This window comes from Pongo pygmaeus, chromosome 4 (genome assembly GCF_028885625.2).
Source record: "Pongo pygmaeus isolate AG05252 chromosome 4, NHGRI_mPonPyg2-v2.0_pri, whole genome shotgun sequence".
NCBI classification, from domain to species: domain Eukaryota; kingdom Metazoa; phylum Chordata; class Mammalia; order Primates; family Hominidae; genus Pongo; species Pongo pygmaeus.
This window is the reverse complement of record NC_072377.2, coordinates 173,712,427-173,739,447: the sequence shown is the minus strand read 5'-3', so window position 1 is coordinate 173,739,447 and position 27,021 is coordinate 173,712,427. Positions and strand designations below refer to the sequence as shown.

The 27,021-nt window shown below is 48.2% G+C and overlaps 1 protein-coding gene across 1 annotated transcript in view; it reads left to right on the top strand.

Moving 5' to 3' along the window:
• Positions 1–27,021, top strand: part of SLIT3 (slit guidance ligand 3) — a 636,449-nt gene that overhangs the window by 572,506 nt on the left and 36,922 nt on the right. Inside the window, exons 21-26 of the mRNA XM_054486980.2 lie at positions 5,378–5,446; positions 6,848–6,919; positions 7,526–7,597; positions 17,505–17,576; positions 18,825–18,988; positions 21,899–22,023. Of these exons, the coding sequence (XP_054342955.1) occupies positions 5,378–5,446; positions 6,848–6,919; positions 7,526–7,597; positions 17,505–17,576; positions 18,825–18,988; positions 21,899–22,023 (574 nt within the window). The remainder of the gene's footprint in view (positions 1–5,377; positions 5,447–6,847; positions 6,920–7,525; positions 7,598–17,504; positions 17,577–18,824; positions 18,989–21,898; positions 22,024–27,021) is intronic.

The following is a 27,021-nucleotide window of genomic DNA, read 5'->3' as shown; positions in this document are numbered from 1 at the left end:
GCTCCTTCCCGCCAACAGCTGAGCCCCTGCCCCTGTTGGGGAATAGGGCAAGCATTCACTCAGAATGCAAATACCCTGCAGCCTTTCATGCAGGGAGAGCAGAGGGTGAGTACAGATGAGAGGCCTGAGGAAGCTCTGCAACACCAGCCTCTGCCCTTGTCTGCAGTCATGGCCTCTCATTGTGCTTTGAATAAAATAACCTCCAAGCCCTCAGCGTGATCTACCCTGTCTCCCACTGTCCTCTCCTGGCCCATGAGACTTCAGCCCCTCAGCCTGCCTTCTCTGCCTTGGAACTCAAGCTCTGGACTGTCCACAGGCTGCATTCTTGCCAGACTCTTCCACCTCCCCTGCTCTTTCCAAGTCTTTACCCTTTTCACCTACCAATCCTCATCTGAAAATATGTCCTCCTCAGCTGTGCATCTTTTTTTTTTTTTTTTTTTGAGATGGAGTCTCGCTCTGTTGCCCAGGCTAGAGTGCAGTGGCACCATCTCGGCTCACTGCCACCTTGGCCTTCTGGGTTCAAACGATTCTCCTGCCTCAGCCTCCCTAGTAGCTGGGACTACAGGCACGCACCACCACACCTAGCTAATTTTTGTATTTTTAGTAGAGACGGGGATTTGCCATGTTGGCCAGGTTGGTCTCAAACTCCTGACCTCAAGTGATCCACCCGCCTCAGCCTCCCTAAGTGTTGGGATTACAAGAGTGAGCCACCGTGCCCGGCCAGCATATTTCTTTTTTTTTTTTTTTTTTTTTTTTTTTTGAGACACAGTCTTGCTTTGTCGCCCAGGCTGGAGAGTAGTAGTGCAATCTTGGCTCACTGCAACCTCTGCCTCCTGGGTTTAAGCGATTCTCCTGCCTCAGCCTCCTGAGCAGCTGGGATTACAGGCATGTGCCTCCACAACCAGCTGTATTTTTTGTATTTTTGTTTTGTTGGTTTTTTTTTTTTTTTTTTGTATTTTTAGGAGGGGGGTTTCACCATGGTGGCCAGGCTGGTCTCAAACTCCTGACCTCAAGTGATCCACACGCCTCAGCTTCCCAAGGTATTGGGATTACAGGCATGAGCCACCACGCCTGGCCCCTCAACTGCATCTTTCTGCAGTAAGCCCCTTGGTGTTTCCTTGCTCCTTCCCAAGAAAGCACAGATTGCAATTCATAATTTATATTTCTTTATATATCTGACTGCTTACTCTCGTGCACACACTCTCTCCCTCCCTCCCTGCCTCCCTCTCCCTCTTTCCCAACCTGCCTCCCTCTCCCTCTTTTCCCTCCCTGCCTCCCTCTCCCTCCCTCCCTCCCTCCCTCCCTCTCCCTCCCTCCCTCCCTCCCTCCCTCTCCCTCCCTCCCTCCCTCCCTCCCTCCCTCCCTCTCCCTCCCTCCCTCCCTCCCTCCCTCCCTCTCCCTCCCTCCCTCCCTCCCTCTCCCTCCCTCCCTCTCCCTCCCTCCCTCCCTCCCTCTCCCTCCCTCCCTCCCTCCCTCTCCCTCCCTCCCTCCCTCTCCCTCCCTCCCTCCCTCTCCCTCCCTCCCTCCCTCCCCCTCCCTCCCTCCCTCCCTCCCTCCCTCCCCCTCCCTCCCTCCCTCCCTCCCCCTCCCTCCCTCCCTCCCCCCCTCCCTCCCTCCCTCCCTCCCTCCCCCTCCCTCCCTGCCTCCCTCCCTCCCTCCCTCCCTGCCTCCCTCCCTCCCTCCCTCCCTGCCTCCCTCCCTCCCTCCCTGCCTCCCTCCCTCCCTCCCTGCCTCCCTCTCCCTCCCTCCCTCCCTCCCTGCCTCCCTCTCCCTCCCTCCCTCCCTCCCTCCCTGCCTCCCTCTCCCTCCCTCCCTCCCTGCCTCCCTCTCCCTCCCTCCCTCCCTGCCTCCCTCTCCCTCCCTCCCTCCCTGCCTCCCTCTCCCTCCCTCCCTCCCTGCCTCCCTCTCCCTCCCTCCCTGCCTCCCTCTCCCTCCCTCCCTCCCTGCCTCCCTCTCCCTCCCTCCCTCCCTGCCTCCCTCTCCCTCCCTCCCTCCCTGCCTCCCTCTCCCTCCCTCCCTCCCTGCCTCCCTCTCCCTCCCTCCCTCCCTGCCTCCCTCTCCCTCCCTCCCTCCCTGCCTCCCTCTCCCTCCCTCCCTCCCTGCCTCCCTCTCCCTCCCTCCCTCCCTGCCTCCCTCTCCCTCCCTCTCCCTCCCTCCCTGCCTCCCTGCCTCCCTCTCCCTCCCTCCCTCCCTGCCTCCCTCTCCCTCCCTCCCTCCCTGCCTCCCTCTCCCTCCCTCCCTCCCTGCCTCCCTCTCCCTCCCTCCCTCCCTGCCTCCCTCTCCCTCCCTCCCTGCCTCCCTCTCCCTCCCTCCCTCCCTGCCTCCCTCTCCCTCCCTGCCTCCCTGCCTCCCTCTCCCTCACTGCCTCCCTGCCTCCCTCTCCCTCCCTGCCTCCCTGCCTCCCTCTCCCTCCCTGCCTCCCTGCCTCCCTCTCCCTCCCTGCCTCCCTCTCCCTCCCTGCCTCCCTGCCTCCCTCTCCCTCCCTGCCTCCCTGCCTCCCTCTCCCTCCCTCCTTCCCTCCCTGCCTCCCTCTCCCCCTGCCTCCCTCTCCCTCCCTCCTTCCCTCCCTGCCTCCCTCTCCCTCCCTCCTTCCCTCCCTGCCTCCCTCTCCCTCCCTCCTTCCCTCCCGCCTTCCCTCCCTGCCTCCCTCTCCCTCCCGCCTTCCCTCCCTGCCTCCCTCTCCCTCCCGCCTTCCCTCCCTGCCTCCCTCTCCCTCCCGCCTTCCCTCCCTGCCTCCCTCTCCCTCCCGCCTTCCCTCCCTGCCTCCCTCTCCCTCCCGCCTTCCCTCCCTGCCTCCCTCTCCCTCCCGCCTTCCCTCCCTGCCTCCCTCTCCCTCCCGCCTTCCCTCCCTGCCTCCCTCTCCCTCCCGCCTTCCCTCCCTGCCTCCCTCTCCCTCCCGCCTTCCCTCCCTGCCTCCCTCTCCCTCCCGCCTTCCCTCCCTGCCTCCCTCTCCCTCCCGCCTTCCCTCCCTGCCTCCCTCTCCCTCCCTCCCTCCCTGCCTCCCTCTCCCTCCCTCCCTCCCTGCCTCCCTCTCCCTCCCTCCCTCCCTGCCTCCCTCTCCCTCCCTCCCTCCCTGCCTCCCTCTCCCTCCCTCCCTCCCTGCCTCCCTCTCCCTCCCTCCCTCCCTGCCTCCCTCTCCCTCCCTCCCTGCCTCCCTCTCCCTCCCTCCCTCCCTGCCTCCCTCTCCCTCCCTCCCTCCCTGCCTCCCTCTCCCTCCCTCCCTCCCTGCCTCCCTCTCCCTCCCTCCCTCCCTGCCTCCCTCTCCCTCCCTCCCTCCCTCTCCCTCCCTCCCTCCCTGCCTCCCTCTCCCTCCCTCCCTCCCTCCCTGCCTCCCTCTCCCTCCCTCCCTCCCTCCCTGCCTCCCTCTCCCTCCCTGCCTCCCTCTCCCTCCCTCCCTCCCTGCCTCCCTCTCCCTCCCTCCCTCCCTGCCTCCCTCTCCCTCCCTGCCTCCCTGCCTCCCTCTCCCTCCCTGCCTCCCTCCCTGCCTCCCTCTCCCTCCCTCCCTCCCTCCCTGCCTCCCTCTCCACCTATATTTGATTTTTAATTGCCTGAAAGCAGGCATCATGGCTCTTATTCACCAGTATATACGATACTTGGTACATCATAATCGTTCAATAAATACTTGGGCTTTAATTAATGCATGCATGAATGAATGTATTTCTCTTGGCTGTCTGAGGGCACAATCTAAGCATGTGCATGACTGAATTTTAGGCTCCCTGAGACAGAAATGGAATCTGGTTCATCTCTGTATTTCCCCCAGGATCTAGTATAGCTCTTGGCCCATAATGGTACACAACCAAGGATCAAACCAAAAGGACATCAGTCCAATATGCCATGGCCACCTAAGACCTTATTAGGTCCAGTCCAGCATCCTGTGCCATGAGAGTCCCCAGGGGCCAGCCATAGGAGGAAAGTTACTGGGTCTTAAGTAAACAATTAAAGATAATGTATGTTCCAATGTGGCCTTAAAGCTAAGGCTGGTTCAGTCATCGACACCTTGACCCATATTCTGTTTTAACCCATTTCTATCCCATTCAGTCATTTTGTGGTAGGTCTACTGGACACCAGGTCATGTGCTAGCACCTTATTACTCAAAATGTGGTCTGCAGACCAGCAGTCACCACCATCACTCAGGAGCTCATTAGAAATGCAGATTCTCCAACCTTACCCCAGACCTAGGGTCAGAATCTGTGGTCTAGCAAAATCCAGGTGATCTGCATGTATGTTGAAGTTTGAGAAGCATCAGGCTAGCAAGAGATAGACCTAGGTCTAGCCTCATGGAGCTTAAGGCAGACACTTGACAAATGGACAGCAGTGGCTATGTGTTGACTCTTATAAGAGAGGATGCTTTGGGAGCTTTAGATCACCAAGGAGATCAAAGCAGTTCTTGTAAGCCATCTTAAATGTTCTTCAGCTTTGTCCTGAGAGCAACAGAAAGCCTGGAAAAAGGGGTTTACAGCAAGGGTGGGAGTGAATGAATTGGCCTGTCCTTGCTTGAGGATAGCATTAACTTTTATTTATAGGTAGGAATAACCTTTTTAATTCATGATTACATAATTACAATCAGACTTTCTTGTCTTAAGCCACACTTGAGTCTCTAAGGAGGTGGCTTCATCCTAGGTGAGCAGGTCAGTGTAGGATGCTGAATCCAGGCAGGTCTAAGCTCAGCCTTTGCCTGTCTGGAAGGAGTCCCCATCTGTTGGGTGCAACCTCACTCTGAACCCCTGTCCCCTCCTGCCATGTGGTCCTTCTGCTGGGAACTGTAGTACAGTGCTCCAGCAACAGAGATAGCCCCCCGTTTCCTCAGTTTCCAAATGTACATCAGAGATAGTCAACATTGAATTAGGGTTCTTAATCATGCCTGGCTCAGTTCTCCCAACAGCTTCCGGAAGCTAAGTGTGGAATTGTGGTTATGGCGTTGGGTTCAAGTCCTAGCTCAACCACTTGCTTGCTGCATGACCTTGGGCAAGTGTTTTAACATCTCTGAACTTTTCTTCAACTGTGACTTCCTGCCACATAAGGATATTGTGAGTGCTGAGTATAAAATGAGTGCTTTATTTATTAAACAAATATTTATTGAATACCTACTATGTATCAGCTCTGTAAACAGCCATGGGAGGATCCAACGGTGGGCAATTTTAGACAAGAATCCTGCCAACATGAAATGTATAAGTCCAGTGGAGAAAAAATGTCATTCATTGGCTAATCAAATAAATATTAAATGACAAATATAGTAATGCTTTGAAGTTGGGGAGGGAGGCTCTAAGAGTAAAAGAGGGACCTAATCCAGCCTGGAAAGTCAGGGAGTCTTCTCTGAAAAGGTGAGAATTTGTACAGTGTCTCTTTCTCAGGTGTTGTCACTCTGCACCTCTTTCAGGTACCTGGAAGGAAATCACCTAACAGCCGTGCCCAGAGAGCTGTCTGCCCTCCGACACCTGACGCTTATGTAAGGAGCCCAGTATTGGGTGGGATGTTTATTTTTCCCTGCTGGGGTTGCTCAGGAAACTGAAGTGGATGGTAAGAGAGAACAGAGCTGCAGGCTGATGCAAGTGGTAATTGAAAGATGCCTTTGTCTGCTTAGGAGGACCAGAAGCCAGTCTACAAAGGGAAAGTGGGAGATCTTGCAGAATGAAAGAGCATTACCCTTGGGAAAGTAGGAGACCCACTGAGAAAAGGTGAAAGGATACCATCTCTCTGTGGGATGGATTCCTATAAACTCCTGAAACCAGGCTCTAGATAAGGATTTCTCAACCTCGGAACTATGGACATTGGGGTTAATTATTGGTTGTTGGGAGGCTGTCACAGACATTATAGGATGTTTAACAACATCCCTGGCCTCTACCCACTAGATGCCAGTCATACTTCCCCCAGTATTGACAACCAGAAATATCTCCAGACATTGCCAAATGTCATTGAGGGAGCACAAGTGCCCCCAGTTGAGAACCACTGCTCTAAAGCAATGGTCCTCACCATCAGCTGATTAGAGGAATCACCTGAGCAGTTTTGTTTTTTTTTTTTTAAACTACTGATGCTCAAGCCCATGCTAGATCAATTAAATCAGAATAGCTGGGCATGGAACTCAGGCATCAGAGGATTTAAAAGCTCCCCAGGTGATTCTAATGTGCAGCTAACATTGCCACAGCTCTGGATGTTTATCCCCGCAGGGAAGCTCAAGGTTGCAGCTGGCAGAGGACTGCACCCCCACCAACCTCAGTCCTCCTAAGAGAGAACCTGATAAGATGGAGTAAATGAATGCCAGAAGAGAAGGGGGATAGAGGGACAGTGAAAAGAATTAATCAGGGGAAAAAAGTACTAAAACAAGGAGAGATTGTTATTATATGTATTATATTTTGTTGGTACAATGAAATGGATGAATAGTCATGTAACCGAATGATTAACTAGCTGCATAAGTGAATAAATGGATAAATGAACGACAATTGCTTGAATGATTGAATAAGTGTTTGAATAGAAAATGACCATTTGGATGAATGAGCAGGTGGATAAGTGGGTGGATGGATGGTGGGAGGGAGGAAGGGAGGGTAGGATGGATGAATGGGCAGGCAGGTAGGTGAGTGTGTGGGATAAATATGATAAATATGGCAGGGGTAGATGGGTGAATGGGTGGGTGGGTAGATGGATGGATGGGCAAGTGGATGGGTGAGTGTGAGAGTAGATAAATAGGCCAGCAGCAGGATGGATAGATGAGTGAGTGAATTAATGAATAGGTGGGTGGATGGGTGGATGGGTAGATGGGTGGGTGGATGGCAGGTATGTGTGATACTTGGGAATGGCCTCCTACAGATGCAGCTAAGAAAAAAGCATGACCCCTCTGTTTTACTTTTCCTAGTGACCTGAGCAACAACAGCATCAGCATGCTGACCAATTACACCTTCAGTAACATGTCTCACCTCTCCACTCTGTGAGTACACTGAGATGCTGTGTTTACCATGCCCATGGGCCTAGCAGTAGATGGTCACTCTTTCCTGCCCTCCCAGCAGGACTAGGTTCTCTGCCCTAATGACCCTCAGGCCTATGGCTGCCCTAGCATAAGATACACCTTAATCATCAGAAGGAAGATAAAGTAGGAAGCCCCCCACTGTCCAGACAGTTAGAGAGGAACTAGAACCTCATCGCTTCTGAAGAAGGCTGTCTTAGGAATACCTTTTGTGGTTTGTGAATTTTCTTTCCCAGTAAATGGTTTTCCTACACAATTATATTTTGCTCAGACCCATTTATTTCCCATTAGTTTTGCACATTGTGAGCACTCATCATTGGACAGGAGAGAGAGGTGATGAACAAGCTGGTTAGAAAGCCAGCCTGCCACAGAACTTGAGTAAACTGAGGAAATAAAGCCAGTGCGCTCCCTGGATTGGTGAAGAGGTTTCTTGTCCCTTTAGTGGATGTTCTGTCAATATATCAACATTAAAAAGATAAGCCATTTGCTTTGGTTCACAACATGAACAGTGCGCCTACGCATGGTAGAGAATAGAAAGACATAACAGGGCATGTGCCTCCTTTTCCACAGGATCCTGAGCTACAACCGGCTGAGGTGCATCCCCATCCATGCCTTCAACGGGCTGCGGTCCCTGCGAGTGCTGTGAGTACCCCAGCATGCTGCTTTTGACTTACATATTGCTGAGTGACAGCAGGAAGCAGACTAAGCACTCCCCTTCCCTACTCTCCTTTGCCCAAAGCCTACTCCACCCCCAAACACACCTTCCTACCCAGCACCCTTATTTGCTCAGTGGAGTAGAGAGAGCTACCCTTGAGAGTCTGCCATTCCCAGGGTCCAGCCCACTACCACTGTGGAACCTTGAGCAAATCACTGAGCCCCTTCAACTTTCTGCTTCTTTATGTGTAAAATGGGATCAATAGCACCTCCCTTGTGAGGATTAGGATATGCAATTGTATTTTACCCTGTAGTATTGAGCAGAGTGTGTGGCCATAGCCACGTTTCGATGATCATTCTGTTTACAGTTGTTTCCTCAGAGGGGCGATGCAACATGGTGAACCTCTGCATGAAAACAGCTCCTACCCCAGAGATCACAAGCTGGAAACCCAGGGGCCCCGTCCAGCTCACAGACAGCTATCAGTTAGCAATTATGGGGTTGGCTCATAGAGTGTCCTTTTAAAAACACAAAGCTTAATAAGCTGTCAACATTTAAATATCAGGAGATTTCTTCCACAAATCCCACTCTCTATATTCTTGTGGAAAATTGAGAGACCTGGCCATACCAGGGCCCTGCCTCTGCATTCCTGCATGGCTGAGCAGCCCTGCCCCTTTAAACAGAGTTGTGCAGGCTGCAGCCTCCACACCCGGCCCACTCTGCTCGCCTGCCTGGCCCTGCCCTACACATGGGTAGCTGAGTGTCTTCTCATCCATAAAATCAGATAATTATGGTAATTGCCTCACAGGGTTTTATGAGGATTAAATGAGATACTGTATATGAAGTACTTAGCACAGCTCTGGCACTGTAAATGCTTAACAAATATTCACTTGTTATTATTCTTATATCACAGCTTGCTAGGGCAGGAAGGCACCCCACCACCACCCCCAACCCTGGGCCTGATTAACACCTGATTTTTGTGCCTTCCCGTCTTGCTTCTGTTTTATTAGCACATTCCTTTGAATTCCTTTGGTCCTTTGAATATCACCCTTGAATGCTATTCATGAAAACAGAGATGCCAGATACTCCGCCCCCAAACCTGTCAACTTCCTGACTTTCTAGATCATTATTACTATAATAGTGATCAACGTATTTTATGGGACAGTTTTCTTCGTCTAACCTTTTGCAACACTGCTGTGAGACCAAGACAATTCTGCCCATTTTAAACATGGAGAAACTGAGGCCCAGACTGGTGAAGTAGCCAAGGTCTAGCAGTCAGGAAGTTGCAGAATCCAGCCTCCTGGGACCCAGGACCCATTCCAGCGCTGAGTAGCAATCCACAAACAGCACCCAACAAGCTAGTCCATCTCAGAGCCTCCAGGCTGATGTGATTTATTGAGGCCCACAAAACACCGGTGTCAGCGACAACTCCCGCCACATGTCATCTGCGCTGTTATTAAAAATCAATTCTCTGGGGGCAAAGAAGTGCCCGTGCTGACAGTGTGCAATCTGTTATTGTCACTTATTTATTATCCACCTTCTCTGGGGAGTTTGAGAATGGAAACATCAGCACAACCATTTCCCTGTTTCCAGTTGAACACAGCAGGAGATGGACTTTTTTCACTGGCCAGGGCTGAAGCCGGACCTGCTCCCCCTTCCTTCTCCTACCATTCCCCCTCAATCCCAACCTATTGTCTTCCATCCCAGTCTAACAGTTCTGTGCGTGGGTTCGCTGCCAGGAGGTGGGACCTGCCAATTTTAAGGAATCTGCATGCATCTGTTCATAATTAGAGTAGTGATGGTTGGGGCAACTCAATATGTAAGAGGAAGAGAAAATGTTTGCCCATCCATCTGTCTTTTGGGGTGGTGGGGGTGATGGGGTGAACACCACCAGCCTGACCAGGGTTTTCTCCTTCCTCGACATCTTGTTTGTCCCAGTCTGGCACACTACTGCCGTGAGTTCATCAGCGGTACAAGTAACCATACAACACGCTGGCATTTGCTTCTTGAAATATGAATTAGAAGGCTTGCCCCAGCATGGTGGCTTACACCTGTAATCCCAGCACTTTGAGAGGCCAAGGTGGGAGGATTACTTCAGCCCAGGACTTCAAGACTAGCCTGGGCAACATGGCAAAACCCTGTCTCTACCAAAAAATTCAAAAAATTAGCCAGGCATGGTAACATGCACCTGTAGTCCCAGCTACTTGAGAGGCAGAGGTGGGAGGATGGTTTGAGCCTGGGAGGCGGAGGTTGCAGTGAGCTGAGATCACGCCATTGCATTCTAGTCTGGGCAATAAAGCCAGACCCTGTCTCAAAAGAAAAAAAAGAATTAATAGGCTTTTAGCATCATCATTTTAGAATCATGAGATCTTGTGCATAAAAAGGGATCTTAGAGCACCTCAGTCCAACCATCTACCTCAGTGGGGAGCAACCATTTTCTGCCTAAGGGCCAATTCAGGAAAAGTAAAAATGTTTATGGGCTACATTTCTTTTACGATATTTGTATCCTTTCTCCCACTAATTACACACCTAGGAATTTAGGTTAAAGAAATCATCCAAAATGAGGGAAAGGTTCTGTGGATTAAAATCTTTGTTGTGCTGTTATTTTTAACCTAAATTTTAAATATTACCTACAAGGGCCATAGTGGGGAAATGTTTAAGGAAACCATGAGGCAACCAGTCAATGAAGTGTAATTATTAAAAGAGGCAAAGATGAAAACTAGATAGCAATGTGGGAAAGTGCTTATCGCATAGCGTTACATGGAGAAATAAACCTAACTTGTATATATGTTACAATTATAACTTGTAAACATTTATACCTATGAAGACTGTAAGAGAGCAAATGAAAAAAATGTGATAGTTAATGTTTATATAAAGTCATTTCTATAACAAATGAAGTCAAAGTTGAAGATGAATGAAAACCGGGCATGGTGGCTCATGCCTGTAATCCCAGCACTTCGGGAGGCCAAGGCGGGTGGATCACCTGAAGTCAGGAGTTCAAGACCAGCCTGACCAATATGGTGAAACCCTGTCTCTACTAAAAATACAAAAATTAGCCGAGCATAGTGGTGTGTGCCTGTAGTCCCAGCTACTCAGGAGGCTGAGGTGGGAAGATCAATTGAGGCAGGCAGGTGGAGGCTGCAGTAAGCAGTGATTGAGCTACTGCACTCCAGCCTGGGTAACACAGAGCAAGACCTTATTTCAAAAGAAATAATAAATCAATAAAGATGAATGAAGATGGTAACATATTTACAACTTAGAGAGTTGGAAGAAAGATTGGCTTTTTAAAATCAGGAATTACATTATCTACAACTGCATTTGAACATTTATATATTCTTTCCTCATTTCTGAGGGGTTTCATTCTTTTAATTAAACTTTCAGAAGTGACCAGAGACCCAGAGATGTTGGGTGTTTGCGGCAGGAAGAAGAATGAGCGTCAAGGTTTAGTTTGGACGTAGACAAAGGCCAAAAAGTGATCTGGAAAGCAGGAAGAGAAAACTGACATTTAAGAGAGAGAGAGAGAGAGAGAGAGAGAGTGTGCGTGTATGGGTGGATACAAATACATTTCAGGAGAGCACAACAGGAGGGTGGTCTTTTAGCCCTGAGTACAAAACATTGTGTGAAAAATGCTTTCTCTACTTGGCTCCGAATCTGAAAATAGCAAAAAGAGAACATTCTTGTGGACATCTTCATCCTTCTTAGGGGATCCATGCATTCCCTGATCTTTGCTCCATACCAAGTCACATGCCTTCTATGCGTGTGGTCCCAACTGTCTTGCCCCAGTCGCAGGAGGGCCACCTGGAATCAGTTAGCTCTGGGCAGGCAATTTCAGCGTGTGCTCACGAAGGAGCCAGTGGGATTATCATTCACCATCCTTTATCATTCACCATCCTCAGTATTTTTAGCTCCTAGTCCCTGAAGTAAGAATTGTGCTGTTTATACACACGGGGCTGTTCATCACTGCTCTACCAATTGCCTGAATTCTCCTTAAAACATCCCCGCAAGGGAGCCCTTTGCTTGATTACCTTCTGAGACAAAGAGCTCACTCCCTTACCAGGCAACTCTATTCCACTTTTGACCAGGTATTAGAGCATCAGAAAATTCTGCTGAGCCAGAAGGTGACTCATTGTGACCTCCCAACCGTGGTCCAGGGTTGGCACTTTGATATCTCTAAAATAAAAATAAGTAAACAAAAGTTTAATTGCAGAATTTAGGATTGAAGGGTGAATATTGAAAATTTTTCTGTCCAAATGTTTCATTTATAAGAAGAAAAGACAGGCCGGGCATGATGGTTCACGCCTGTAATCCCAGCACTTTGGGAGGCCGAGGCGGGTGGATCATGAGGTCAGGAGATCGAGACCATCTTGGCTAACATGGTGAAACCTCGTCTCCACCAAAACTACAAAAAATTAGCTGGGCGTAGTGGCGGGTGCCTGTAGTCCCAGCTACTCGGTAGGCTGAGGCAGGAGAATAGCCTGAACCTGGGAGGCGGAGCTTGCAGTGAGCAGAGATCACACCACTGCACTCCCGCCTTGGCCACAGAGCGAGATTCGAGATTCGGGATTCGGTCTCAAAAAAAAAAGACAAGACAGATTCAGAGAGGTTTAGTGACTTGTTCAAGATCATTCTCTTATTTATGCTTTCCTGAATACCTGCTACGGGTTAGTTGCTGTGCTTAACTCTGGAGGGGGGAAAGAAAACAAACAGTGAATGAGACACAACTGCTGCCCTCAGGGAGCTCTTGGTCTAGAAGGGGAAATAAGTAAGCAACTACAATGCAGAGTGACACCTGAGAGAAGAGCCATGGGGATGCAAGTGAGAGGCATGTAACCTAGTCTTAGCCACTCAAAAGGCTTTCTGAAAGGAAAGTTAATAATCACCACTGACATTCATCAAGCCGTGGCTATGCGCTGCACAAAGGGCTAAGTGCTTTAGTTATGTTATCTTAGTCACCCTCTACCTTGTGAAGGATATACCGCTGTTATCCCCATTTCACAGATCAGTAAATAGAGGCTGAATGAGATTAAGTAACTTGCCCAAAATGATGTAATCAGTAGGTAGTAAAATTGGAATTTAAACCCAAGACTATTTGCTTTCAGAATCACTCCTCTTAACTTGTGCTTCCAGGACTGAGACTGAGAAACCAGAGGGGGTTACCTAAGTAGGGATGGGAGTGAAGAACATTCTAGGCCAGGAGAATATAAATGCCCTGGACAGAGGCCCTGAAGTCAGGAAAGGCATATGCACTGGGGGAATCACAAGAAGCTACAAGTGTGGCTGCAATGTGGCTTCTGGGGGCAGGAGTGGGAAGAGATGCTGCTGAGTAGCCCCAAGGCACAGGCAGAACCAAGGCTGGGATTCACCTCTGGGCTCCTAGCCCAGTGCTCTTTCTACCACAATCTACCTGCTTCCCCATCGCAGGCTAGCATCTGTTTTTATCTGCACCCATTTCAGACTGGAGGGAGCTGGCCTGTGTAAAAATGAGGTGTTTTCTTCCTCACCCAGAGAGGCCTCTGATGGGAATTGAGGAGTGGGTGAAATGGAAGATGCAGAGAGAAAGGGGACAGGTGCTGACCGCTCTGCCAAAATGCAATGTCTCCTCTGCAGTCCTGGAATCAGGTCACAGGACTCACCATGGCCTTTGAGACATACAAGCTGCACACTTTCAGGCTTCCACCCTATGTGGGTAACTCCCAGAGGACTGGCCCCAAAATCCACTCAAAAACATAGAGGAGGAGTCATGACAGTGATAACAATCATCATAGCTGATGTGACTGAGTGCTTCTGAACCACTGGCATCCGGTTTTTTAATCCTCACAGCTAGCTTATGAAGTGGTATACTAGCTGTCCTCCTGGGCAAAGAGGAAGAAAATCAGCTCAAACCACCTTAAGCATAAAGAGAATTTATCAACTCAGATAACTGAAGAATGCACTGGAAGATACCAGGCTCTAGGGCTAGATGCAGGTACTGCAATGATACTGTCAGAATGTGTCTGTTATCCCAGCACTTTGGGAGGCTGAGGTGGGCAGATCCCAAGATCAAGAGATCGAGACTATCCTGGCCAACAGGGTGAAACACTGTCTCTACTAAAATAAAAAAAATACAAAAATTAGCTGGGCATGGTGGCGCCCACCTATAGCCCCAGCTACTCAGGAGGCTGAGGCAGGAGAATCACTTGAACCGAAGAGGTGGAGGTTACAGTGAGCCGAGATCACGCCACTGCACTCCAGCTTGGCAACAGAGTGAGACTCTGTCTGAAAAAGAAAAGAAATATGTAGGCCAGGCACAGTGGCTCACGCCTGTAATTCCAGCACTTTGGGAGGCCAAGGCAGGTCGATCACCTGAGGCCTGGAGTTCAAGACCAGCCTGGCCAAGATGGCAAAACCCCATTTCTACTAAAAATACAAAATTAGGCAGGCATGGTGGTGCACATCTGTAATCCCAGCTACTCAGGAGGCTGAGGCAGGAGAATCGCTTGAACCTGAGAGGCAAAAGTTGCAGTGGGCCAAGATCGTGCCACTGCACTCCAGCCTGGGCAACAAAGTGAGACTCTGTCTCAAAAATAATCATAAATAAAAAGAAATGTACCTCTGCCTCTTGCCCTGTTTTCCTAAGTAGATTTCATTCTCAGGCAGTCTTTCTCTATTTAAGACACAGAGGGTCCTGATGGGCTGAAAGTTTACATTCTAGCAGCTCAGCAGCCCCACAAAATTAAACTGCTTCTTCCCTCATCGTTCCAGAGAGCCCCAGAAGTGTGTCTCCTTGGCTCCCTTAGGTTGCATGCTCAACCTCACACGAATCACTGTGACTCTGATTGGCCAGACCTGAGCCATAGGTTCATACAGAGGCCAAACCACTGGGACCAAGAGGTGGGGAGGGGTGATCCCCAGTAGAAAACAGAGGAACTGCTACAGAAAACAGCATTGATGCCGAGAAACCCACATCCCCTAAAAATGTCTACTATATGTAGTTACTAAGAATTCCTCCATTTTAGAGATGAAAAAATCTGAGAAACCAAAAGATCTGAGAAACCAAAAGTCAATTGTCTCAGCTCACACAGCCAGTATCAGAGGAAGGATTCACACCCAGGCAGTCTGACTCCAGAGCCTTAGGTTCTGAACCCCCAGATCACCTGGGAATAGCTTAGCCTGCTCAGAAGAGAATTCACCCACCCCTACCCACATTTAGAATGAGGATAGTTCCCACTGTTCATTGTATTAACCGTAGGACGTAGGGGTTCAGAGACCCAAGGTTCACGCAGCCCAGAACTGAGGAATGGTTATGCCCTAATGTTGCCCTGATGGTGCCCTCATCTGCATTCTGAAATTCTTAAGTTTGCCTTTAACATCCCCTAAGAGTTAGGCAAGGAGGAGGAGTTCCAAGTGCTTGAAGATGAGCCACTGAGAGTTGACAGTTGCTTGCCAGCCCAGCCCCTGGGAGGCATCAGGGAGAAGGGGAGGAGAAAAGGGAAGGAACACTCATTCTTCCACTTCTCTAGCATCCTTTAGGATGGTTGTTTGACAGGCAAGAGTACTTCTTTGGAGGCCAAACGAGGATGGAGAACCTGCAGTGTAGGCGGATTTAATGAGTTCTCCTAGTAAATTATAATCCTGTTACTCTGCAGGGTTTTTTTGTTTGTTTGTTTGTGATGGAGTTTCGCTCTTGTCACCCAGGCTGGAGTACAATGGCACAATCTTGGCTCACTGTAACCTCTGCCTCCTGGGTTCAAGCAATTCTCCTGCCTCAGCCTCCCGAGTAGCTGGGATTACAGGCGCCCACCACCACACTCGGCTAATTTTTGTATTTTTAGTAGAGAATGGAGCCTGACTTGCAGATGTCACAATGCTAAAGCTGCCCTTGGGTCCTTTGGTGTTTTAAAATTAGGCCTCATGCCTCTCCAGGGGTCCAGGCCTCATTTGGAAATGACTAACAATGAAGCTGGGTGCATATGCAAAACAGCAAGCGGCCATGAAGCCATCAAAGTCAATAGCAGGCAGGGGCTGGTATGATTCATAAATAACCTCATGAATTAGAGGCTAAATGATGCTGATAGAAGTGTTAGGAAGTGCTTCTAGCTCTTCCTTACTCAGGGAGGTGAGAAGCTATCATGAACACTCTAGATGGCTGTTTGCCATCTTCCTGCTGTCCTAGCTGCCTAAGCATTGAGGCTCACTTTCACCCTGAGAATTTCACCAGAGAACTGTGAGGTGGGAGGAGAAGGAGCTGATGACAGTGATGAGGATGTCAACGGAGGTTAACTAAGAGGAGAAAGAGAAGAGGAGATTATATGGGAAGAGGAGAGAAATAAGGGCCTTGCCTTAAACCAACAGGAGAAATCTTTCTAAACCCTTGCTACTGGCATCAGCATCACCTCAGAGTTTGTCAGAAATGCAGAATCTCAGGCCCCACCCCAGACCCACTGAATCAGAATCTTTGGAAGTGGGGCTCAGGAATCTGCATATTTACTAGCTTCCAACACTCACTCAGTGTGAGAGCCACTGTTTTCTATCAATCAAGAGTAATTAGGCTCATGTCTCTATGTCAGCTGAAGACCAAAGGCAAACTAACTTCAGTTGAAGGGAGAAGAAGAGCAAATTCATTCGTTATTATTCCATCCGTACTTCCACTGTCAACACTAATCGTCTCTTTGTTCTACTAGGACTCTCTGCCTGCAATAAAGTTGTTAGTCCTTACCCCGAAGGGTGATTATTGCCAACACAGGTGATGGTGCCCATCAGTCACTAAAGAAGCCTTTGAGTTTCTATGAATTTGCAGATTTTTTTATGCAGTTGATGATTAATCCTTTAATGGAGAATATAATCCATGAGTTGTGGATTTGCTCGTGTTGTTACTTGAGCATGGAGCAGTGTTCATTGAGGTTTTTTATGCACCTATTCTCCAGGCATTTGTGGAAGGCTTAGTATATGGCACCGCTGTGTGAGAATAGCTCCTAGCTGCCTACACCACAGGGTGGAGAGAGGCATGATTAATACCAAGTGGGGTGCACGGCCCTTCCGACATGCTGTGGGAAGATGCACTCGGGTGCACACAAGTGCCAGACTCGTGTATGTGTGTGGCTGATGCCAAAGCCGTTTCCATAACAATGAGTGTTCAGCTCCAGAGACTCCTCGGGAGCTGAGGACCCCCTCCCTCTGTCACCAAAGCTGGGATTGGTAGCATTTCTCAACCCACCTAAGATCTCTTTAGGTAAATACAAAGGGAACTAATTTACTGAGCTCCTTGATACAGATACCCTTCAAGACTCTTTCACAAATATTAATATTGATTAGTCATTCAGCACTTAGAAAATGCTGGCTCTCTCTACGTAGATTAACACACCCATGACAACTTTCCATGGCAAGCCTTTTTATTCTCATACCTGTTTTACAATAGAGGCTGAGGCACAGAGAGGGTAAATTGCTTTGCCCTTAGTCACACAGCTGGTAGGCGACAAAGTCAGGTTTGACTCACACAGCCTGGCTCCAGAACTTCCAGTCTTAAGCACAGCTCTTCATATGATCTTTGAAACTCCAGTAACTCCCTTGGGTAGATATGTCTCTTCATTTCTCAGCTGCAAAAATGAAGGCCCAGAAAAGTGACGTAACTTATCCAGTGTTCCAAGGCTAAAAGAGACTGGTTTCTGATTTCACCTCAGGTCTATCAGATTGAAAAGTCCACCCGCTTCTTCCCCAAACCCTCTACTCCCTCCATCCTTGCTGCTGAGCTGGGCATAGAACATTCATGCACCCAGAGCAAAGGGGGCTGCAGCTACTGCTAGGAGCAGTGGGGCTCTGAGCAAAAGTGAAGGGTGGCAGGGCCAGGCACTGGAGGCCCTGAGAATATGCTAAATTCAAATTAGTGGATGCTAACCTTCCGACCCGTGCCCTCTGCTTCAGAACCCTCCATGGCAACGACATTTCCAGCGTTCCTGAAGGCTCCTTCAACGACCTCCCATCTCTTTCCCATCTGTAAGTAGCAGTATTTCTCCCCAATGCACATTCAAAACATGAAAGCATGAAAGTGTCAGCGACAATGTCATCACTGTCAGCATTTTGGCATATGTCCTTCCCTTATGCATACAGTATATTTTACAACAATGTATCCACACTATGCATATTGTCTTGTTCCCCACTTCAGAAGCCTTCAAAGGAATCCTCAATTATGTAAACAGTGTAAATATTTAATAAGAACTAATAGAAAACATGTACTATGGGCTAAACACTTTAGATACGTTTTCTATTTATTTCTTACAGCTGTAAGGCATTTTTATCCTATTATTATATATAATAACATTGTGTCTAAGCATGGCACGGCTAGCAGATGGCAGGGCCCAGGATCAGATCCAGGTTTGCCTTGACTCCAAAGCACATATTCTTACCCACTCTGCACTCTGCAACAGGTATTCCCTTCTTATTTTACACAGGAAAAACTGAGGCCCATAAATATTAGGTGACTAGCTAAAGGTTGACTATCAGGTCAGTGAGATGTTGGACTAGAATCTAGGTTCCCTCACTCCCAGGCCAGACCTCTCTTCCACAGATCAGGGATCCCTACCTTTTTTTATATACCTCTGTCAGTGAACATTTTCGAGTTTGCATTCCTTCTATATGCATATTTAATTATTTTCATAATGTGTGCATACACTATAATACGGATATACTACGTATGCATATTCTAAAACTTTCAAAAGTAGAATTGTTAAAGGATATAATAAAAAAATAGAATTTCTAATATTTTCTTTCCAGTCACAACTTTGGAGATGTCTGTACTGGACTTAACCCTCTTCCCCTGCATTCTTCAGCCAAGTGGTCTGAAGCTGCTCCCTAGGTTGCTGGGTTTCAGAACCTTCTCTGCAGAGTATATCCTCCAGTGGACCCTTCAACAGGGCAAGGGAACCAGATAATCAGATGGCCAGAGATCCAGGAAGCTCCCTAAAGGAGCTAGGATGGGGTTGAGTTGAAGAGTGAGTCTTACCGTAGGTCAGAGCCACGCCTCAGAAGTGGAAGGGGCTGGGATGGGAGTTGAAACGTCCACAGGATTGGAAGTACACTCTGGAGATATTAACTTTGCCACAGTGGAGACGACTACTCCGCTGGCCTCATATTGGATACCTCCAGTCTAGCCAAAGTCTGAAAATGCATTTCCAGAGAGCTGAGGATATGAAGGCTACTGGCCAAGCTGGGCAGGGGGCCCTGACTTCCTGTTCTGCCTCCTAGGGCACTGGGAACCAACCCACTCCACTGTGACTGCAGTCTTCGGTGGCTGTCGGAGTGGGTGAAGGCGGGCTACAAGGAGCCTGGCATTGCCCGCTGCAGTAGCCCTGAGCCCATGGCTGACAGGCTCCTGCTCACCACCCCAACCCACCGCTTCCAGTGCAAAGGTAGGTGACGCCCACACCCCACCCTCCCCTGCCCCTTGTGGGGTCTGCTGTGTTCCCAGCAACCTGTCAGAGCAGGGTATCTCAACAGATGTGGCTTCAGAAACCTTCACCCTGTCTCTTCCATGGGTCCCACAAAGAGGCTCAGATGCTGACGCTGATGTGGACCCTTATCTAATGGGCCAAGTGTCATTCTCTCCAAGTCCCCTGCTGGCATTGCCACACATCTCCTCACTGACTTCTTTCTGTACATGTCTTTCCATAGTGGAGAATATCTTTTTTTTTTTTTTCATCTTTTGTAGAGACAAGGTCTCACTATGTTGCACAGGCTGGTCTTGAACTCCTGATCTCCAACGATCCTCCTGTTTTGGCCTCCCCAAATGCTGGGATTACAGGCATAAGCCACTGCACCTGGCCTTGAGAAAAATCTTTAACCTGCATTTTTTTTATCCAACATTATTAAAACATAAGCATTTTCCCATTTTACCCAGCAAACTTTTGTACGTGTGTTTTTTTATTGATCATATTATTATTATAACAACAACTACCGAGTTCTTATGCAACAGGAATGATGTTAAGCACTTTCTCATGTATTTTTTTCTCATTCTTCATGTAACAACTTATTTAATTCTCTAACACCTCTATGTGATCAACTTTTAATATTATCCTCATTTCTAAAAATGAGAAAATCAAGGCTTAACAGGTTTCCAGGTCTTCTCATTCTTCATGTAACAACTTATTTAATTCTCTAATACCTCTATGCAATCAACTTTTAATATTATCCTCATTTCTAAAAATGAGAAAATCGAGGCTTAACAGGCTTCCAGGTCTATCTGATTCCAGAATGCACAGTCTTTATCATCAAGCCGTAATATTCCACTGCCACTTACTTAATCCATTTCTGGTTTTGAATCTTTAGAGTATTTCCATTTTTTTGTCTTACCACTGACACATAAAGATCTTTCTCTGTTTGAAATCATGTCCTCAGATAAGATTCAGAGAACAGAAATTACTGAATCAAAGTATATTATTATTTTTAAGGTCTTCACACATTTTGCCAAATTGGTTTTCAAAAAGGGTTATAACCAATTTACATTCCCAGTAGCATCCTTTGGTTGCATTTTTCATTAGACTCTGTCATTATTTTCTCTTATTTTCTCATTGCTAATTCAATAAGTTAAAAAAAAAAACTCCTTTTGTCTTTGATTATTGGGGAACCTGAATTTTTTATCAAAAATGTACTTTTGTATACACAGTTGTTTGATAATCTCTTTTGCTCATCTCTGAGAGGCTTAATACTTATTTTGATATATAGGTACACTTTAATTACCCTCTCAAACTTTAATGTGTCCCACACTTCTGCTGCAAGCAGAAAAACATTCCATTGGCTTAAAGCTAATTTTAATTTTCCTCCCCCTGCTTCTAAGCTATCTGATCTGATACTAAAGAGGCTCACCTAGGCGAAGAGCAGTATAGGTCTCAATCTTGGCTGCACATTTGGAAGTCATATAGGAGCTTTTAAAATTACTGAAGCCTGGCTCCACCTTCTAGGTTTTGATTAAATTGGTCTGGGGTACAACCTGGGTGTGGGGACTTTTAAAAGCACTGCAGCCGGGGTCCGGGCACGGTGGCTCATGCCTCTAATCCCAGCACTTTGGGAGGCTGAGGCGGGCGGATCACTTGAGGTCAGGAGTTCAAGACCAGTCTGCCCAACAAGGGGAAACCCCATCTCTACTAAAAATACAAAAATTAGCCAGGTGTGGTGGCACATGCTTGTAATCCCAGCTACTTGGGAGGCTGAGGCAGAACTGCTTGAATCCAGGAGGTGGAGGTTGCTGTGAGCCGAAATTGCACCACCACACTCCAGCCTGGGCAACAGAGTGAGACTCCATCTCAAAAAAAAAAAACAAAAAGCAAAAAACACTGTAGCTGGTAGTGTAAGGCAGCTAAGTCATCTGGTCATCTGGGTTTTGTCTGGGCCATTCTTGGTTTTAGCACTGAAAGCTCTGTGTCCTGCAAACCCCCTCAGCCGCAAGCAAACCAAGACAGTCTTCCTATTCTAATGTGAAGTCGGGTTGAGCCCCCTGGTACCAGCTCTCAATCAGGCCACTCTGTTTACTCATCCACAAACGGTCACTCACTGAAGTTCATCTCAGCCCATCTCTAAGTTGATGACTGTTAACCCCAAGGTCATTTATAGTCCTGACACTAAGTGTGGCCTGTTTATCCAGGGCTCATTGTCAAAGCTGGCTGCAGCAGCAGGACACAGCCCCCTTTGCAAAGCTCTGGGAAGGACCCTGACCTCCCTCCAGTGCTTGCAGCTAAAGCAAGCACATGGCTGAAACGGTCATAGATGTAACATGTACCTGAGCAGTTTTCCGTCCATTGTCAGCATCATCGCTGTGTCCTCTGGGGCCATCTATTTCTTTCTTTCAAGGTTTTCCAGGGGGGACTTCCTCTGTGTGCCTTTGGCCCAAGCACTGTGCCCTGCTTAGCCTGGCACAGACTATTCCATGGGGAGGGGTGTTTGTGGGTAGAAAAATGGGAGGTCTGAATGGAGCCTGGGCCCAGAGCTTCCTGGAATATGAAAAGATACACAGGGGGTTTCTAATTATGGTGCATTGTTTGCAGATTAGCACCAAAATCGGATCAGGCTAATTACAGTAATTGATTTGACTGCAGAAGTGTTTCTGAATGATGTCCCACTGTGATTTTTCCTCACTGGACAGTGGCTGAATTAATGGGACTCTAGCTGGACTGGATGTGCTGGCTGAGGAGAGCCAGCTGCCATCTGGGCATGGAGTTGGGGAGGGGCTGGCGCTGGCTGAGGGAGGGCCCAGAGCAGAGGGGAAGGGAGGTATGGCAGTGAGCGCACTCAGGACCTGCCATCAGTACTCTGGTTTTGCTGCCCAGGGCCAGTGGACATCAACATTGTGGCCAAATGCAATGCCTGCCTCTCCAGCCCATGCAAGAATAATGGGACATGCACCCAGGACCCTGTGGAGCTGTACCGCTGTGCCTGCCCCTACAGCTACAAGGTATGCTGGAGGCCCTGTCCCCCATGTTCATGCCTCAGGCTCCTCCTTCAGACCTGGCCCCAGAGAGGGGCACCGCGCCCTGCGTACCCTCCCTTCTCCAAGGGACAGCCTGGATGAGTCCATCGCACAGGTCACCACCCCAAAGCAGCATTTGCCAGTAACACTGTTCTCTGAACTGGCGGGAGCTGCCAGTCAGAGAGGACCCCATATGGTCTTGACAAGGATGTCCAGAGAGAAACAGGAACTGTAACGTTTGTATTTTCTTTGTGAAACATGGGGAAATTCAGTCTCAGAGAGAAAGTGTTTCCAAGTAGAGGCATCCCTTGAACCCATTCTCCCAACTTCCCTTCTAAAGGGATTTCCAGAACCTCCACCCCACCATGCCCCTGCCAAACCCCACCCTCAGAGCAACCAGCCTTGAAAGTGCCAGTTCCAGCTTGATGTAAATATAGGGATGGGGGATTGAAAGGCCTAGGGGCTGCAAACTCACCCAAAAGGTTCACCGGATAAGGTCAGCCAGCAAGAGGATGAGATCCCAGTTCTCCCCTCTGTCCTCCCCAGAAATCCAGACTACCTCCAAGACAGTCTTTCCTTCTTTCACCCAGAGCACAGTGTCATCCCCCCTGCTGACCCCTGTGGATATTGACCATGTGCCTCTCACCAGCACCTACAGAGTACAGATTATGCCAAGTACTGTGCTTGGCATTTTACTCACCTGTTCAAACACCCCCAGCAAACCTAAGAAGGCCTCATTATTCCCTTTTTACGGATGTGGAGGCTGGGCCTCAGACTGTCAAGAGTTCAACTCAATGTCCAAAGCTTGTAAGCAGTAGAGCTGTGATTAAGACCCTGGGCTATGTGATTCCAGAACCCAATCCTTTTCCCCTGGAGGGTTTCCTGGATAGCTGAGCCCTTCCTTGGGCTTCACTGGAATCAGCAAAGCTGTGGCTCCATCCTCTTCTGCAGGGCCTGCCCAGCTTCCAGCCTTCCCAGGGCACCCATCCAAAGGCACTGGGCAAGCCCAGAGTTTCAGGACAGCCCTGCAGCCTGTCTAATGCACACATCTGATGCAGGTGGAGTGAGAGTGAGCTGGCATCCCCAGGTCTCTGTCTCCAGTGGGACTGTGTGTGCGTAGTGACAGGCTTAGAGGCAGCCTCGCCTCTAAGGGAACGGGACTCCTTGATGTATTTCTAGACTATGGCTGTGCTTCTAGCAGATAGTGTCAGAGTGCCACCTATGGGCTTGGGACAAGAGAGCCAAAGGATTCCCTTTGAAGCTAGCCACCTCCAAAGTCTTAAACTTACCACTGAGTCCCAGACCCATACACCCTCATTTCATAAGCTGATTATAAAAATCAGAGAAGAGAATAAATGCATAAGGTCCAGATGAGTGCCTGGCCTTTACTGATGATTCAAAAGAGAACTATACTATGTATGGAATTGAGAATGTTATAAATTCAGTTACAGGGCACCCACATACACAAAAAAAAATATTAATAGGAGAGGAGAATAGAGATTAACAGCAGACATACTCAGGATGTGTGGATCCTCTCAAACTCCCTTGTATGGATTCAGCAGAGAAAACTCAGACTGTGCAATTACACAGAGAAGCAGGTGTGGATTCCAGCTTTGTCATTTACTAGCTGTGTGGCCATTGCTAGTAATTTCATCTGTCCTCCCAGCTGCAAACTAGGACCTGTCTCATAGGTTTGCCGTAAGAATCAAATGTACAGTAATGTACCCAATACACTAGGATGATACCTGGCATTCAGTGAGCACTCAATAAGCTGGCATACTGCTGCCTTTTACCTTTACCCTTGCATGGCAGTCCCTCATACCTGGGTGTGGAATAGGCCATCAGTAACAGGTGGTATGTTGCTGGTTTGATCCAGGATTATCAGTCTATGGCACTGTGAACTGCCAAGAAACTTCAGTCATTCTCCTAGAACTGTGACTGCATTTGTAAAATTCTCAATTCCATACATAGTATAGTTCTCTTTTGAATCATCAGTAAAGGCCAGGCACTCATCTGGAGCTTATGCATTTATTTTCTTCTCTGATTTTTATAATCAGCTTATGAGATGGGTAGTATCATCCTTATTCTAGAGATAAGGTAAACTGTTTCACATTCTGATTCTTGCTTCCTTCTCTTTAAAACTGGCTTGAGTCTGAAAGTAGTAGAGCCGGGTTTGAAGTCCAGGCTTCTTCCAACTACACTTGACTGTACTATGAAGCATGACCTGACCGTCAGTGTCAGAGCAAAGAGAGTATCTTCAGAGCTACTGCAGGATAAAGCCACTTGTTTGAACTTTGTTCTCAAGATTCTGAACATCATGTCAATTTTAGAAGAATGTGAACAGAGATTTTGATCTTGAGGAAAATGTTGAGCCCAGGCAGGTCTAGGGTGCATGATGTTGATGGTGATGGTGAAGATGATGATGGTGATGGTATCAGTGATGATGACAAAGGTGACAATGGTGATGGTGTTGATGATGGCGATGGTGCTAATGGTATAGATGGTGATGATGATGATAACTATGATAACAGTAACATAAGAGCCAGCATTTATTGAGTATCTACTATGTACTGACAGTAGACTAAATAAGGTACATGTATTATCTTGCATACTCCTCATCAGAGCCCTAGAATACAGTTCCTAAAATGACCCTCATTTTACAGTTGAAGAAATTGAGCATGGTAGGTAAGGGAGTTGGGATTCAAAGCTCAGAACCAACTGACTCTAGAAGCTGTGCTCCTGGCCACTGCACTCACTGCCTGTTGGCAAGTGCAGTGATTGCAGGGGCTAAGGTGGAGGATCCCTGACTATTTAGGACCTGTCTGAATTTCCAGGTTAGAGACAAGTAGAGTGTAGCCATGGGAAGAACACCAAGCAGGACCCTCTGGAGCCTGTGCCTGTGTGATGCATGACCTTGGACAGAACTCGCTTTTCTCCTCACCTCAGTTTCCTCAGCTGTAAAATGGAGCAGGTTGAACCCAAGGGATCTTTTCACTGAGGGTTGCATCAAATTCTCTGTGCTATGTCCCTGCTTTCCTTCTTGACAGGGTTAGAGCCCACCCAAACAGAGCGACTGAGATGGTAGTTCTGCATGAGTGGCTAACAGAAATCCCCAGATACCCACAAAACCAAGCTCAAAGTTCAGGCATTTACCTCTTTGCAGGTATCTCCATTTTCCCATCGACTAGCTGAGTGACCTTGGGAAGCCACAATATTATAAAAAAGCACAGGAATCACTGTGTAACATTTGGTAGCAGCTACTCTTAATCTACTATAATGCCAGGCCTTTGTGAAGCAGTTTAAACACATTATCTCTTGTAGTACTCTTAATCACCCTGTGAAATAAGTTTTATTATCCTCTTTTAATAGATGAAACAACTAAGGTTCATAAAGATGAAATAATTTACCCAAGCTCTCACACTTAGGAAGTGCATGAGCTACAACCAGAACTCAGCTATCTCTTGCAACAAAGTCTCTACACTCACAACGACTCCCAAGTCAGATTCTCCCTAAGCCTCACTTTCCCCACCTGTAACTGAGAATACTCATACTCATGTGCAGCACTGTTGGAAGAATGAAAAGGGGCTATGTGTGTACTTTGCCTACCTCAGTGCCAGGATTCAGTAGATACTTCACAAAGGGTCAGTATTTTGCCACTATGTTAAGATTTGGGGAAAAAATATATCTGTTGGCTGATTCTTTTTCAGCCATTAGTTTCAGGCACATATGTCCAATGTCTCAGAACAGTGCTTCTCAAACTTTTGTGTGCATAAGAATCACCGGAGAGCTTATTAAAATGCAAGTTCTAGTTCATTAGATCTGAGGTCAGGCCTGAGAGTGTGCATTTTTTTTTATCAGCTCCCAGGACATGCCAGTGCCACTAGTCCAAGGAGCACGCTTTGAGAAGTAAGGACTTAGCAGCACTCCTCGTCTGATCTCAGAAAGAGGTTTCCAATGAGGGTAGCTGTTCCCAGTGTCTTTTTTTTTTTTTTTTTTTTTGAGACAGAGTCTCACTCTGTTGCCAGGCTGGAGTGCAGTGGCGTGATCTCGGCTCACTGCAACCTCTGCTTCCTGGGTTCAAGCAATTATCCTGCCTCAGACTCCTGAGTAGCTGGGATGCCCACCACCACGCCCAGCTAATTTTTGTATTTTTAGTAGATACAGGGTTTCACCATGTTGGCCAGGATGTTCCCGATCTCTTGACCTTGTGATCCGCCCACCCTGGCCTCCCAAAGTGCTGGGATTATAGGTGTGAGGCACCGCGCCTAGCCCCCAGTGTCTTTTAAAGCAGTGATTCCCACCTTTTTGGCACCAGGGACCAGTTTCATGGAAGACAATTTTTCCACGGAACTTGGGTGGTGGGCATGGTCTCAGGATGAAACTGTACCACCTCAGATCATCAGGCATTAGTTAGATTCTCATAAGGAGCGAGCAACCTAGATCCCTCGCATGCACAGTTCACAGTAGGGTTTGTGCTCCTATGAGAATCTAATGCCACCGCTGACCTGAAAGGAGGCGGAGCTCAGATGGTAATCCTCCTGCCCCATCTGCTCACCTCCTGCTGTGCAGCCTGGTTCCTAATGGAGACCGGTACCAGTCCATGTCCCAGGGGTTGGGGATACCTGTTTTAAAGGAAGCCAGTCATGATTCCTGGCCATGTCCTACACACACACACACACACACACACACACACACACACGCACACAAAATGGGATAAGGAGTAGAAAGTGTGGTGGAGGACCAAGGAGCATCACAAATCTGGTAGATTTGAGCAAAATGAGGCTGAAGAGAATTGAATCAGGCTAATTAACCAGGCATTGGCAATAGTGATTATTTTTCAAGGAGAGGTAAGTGACAGAAATCCCCACTTCCAGGCCCAGTTACCATGTCATCAAGCACTAGGCTCTGCCTCCTGGATTTCTGTGCTTGGCGCAAAGGGCTGCAGGAGTTGCCACCACCTCCACCACCACTGCCATCATTGGA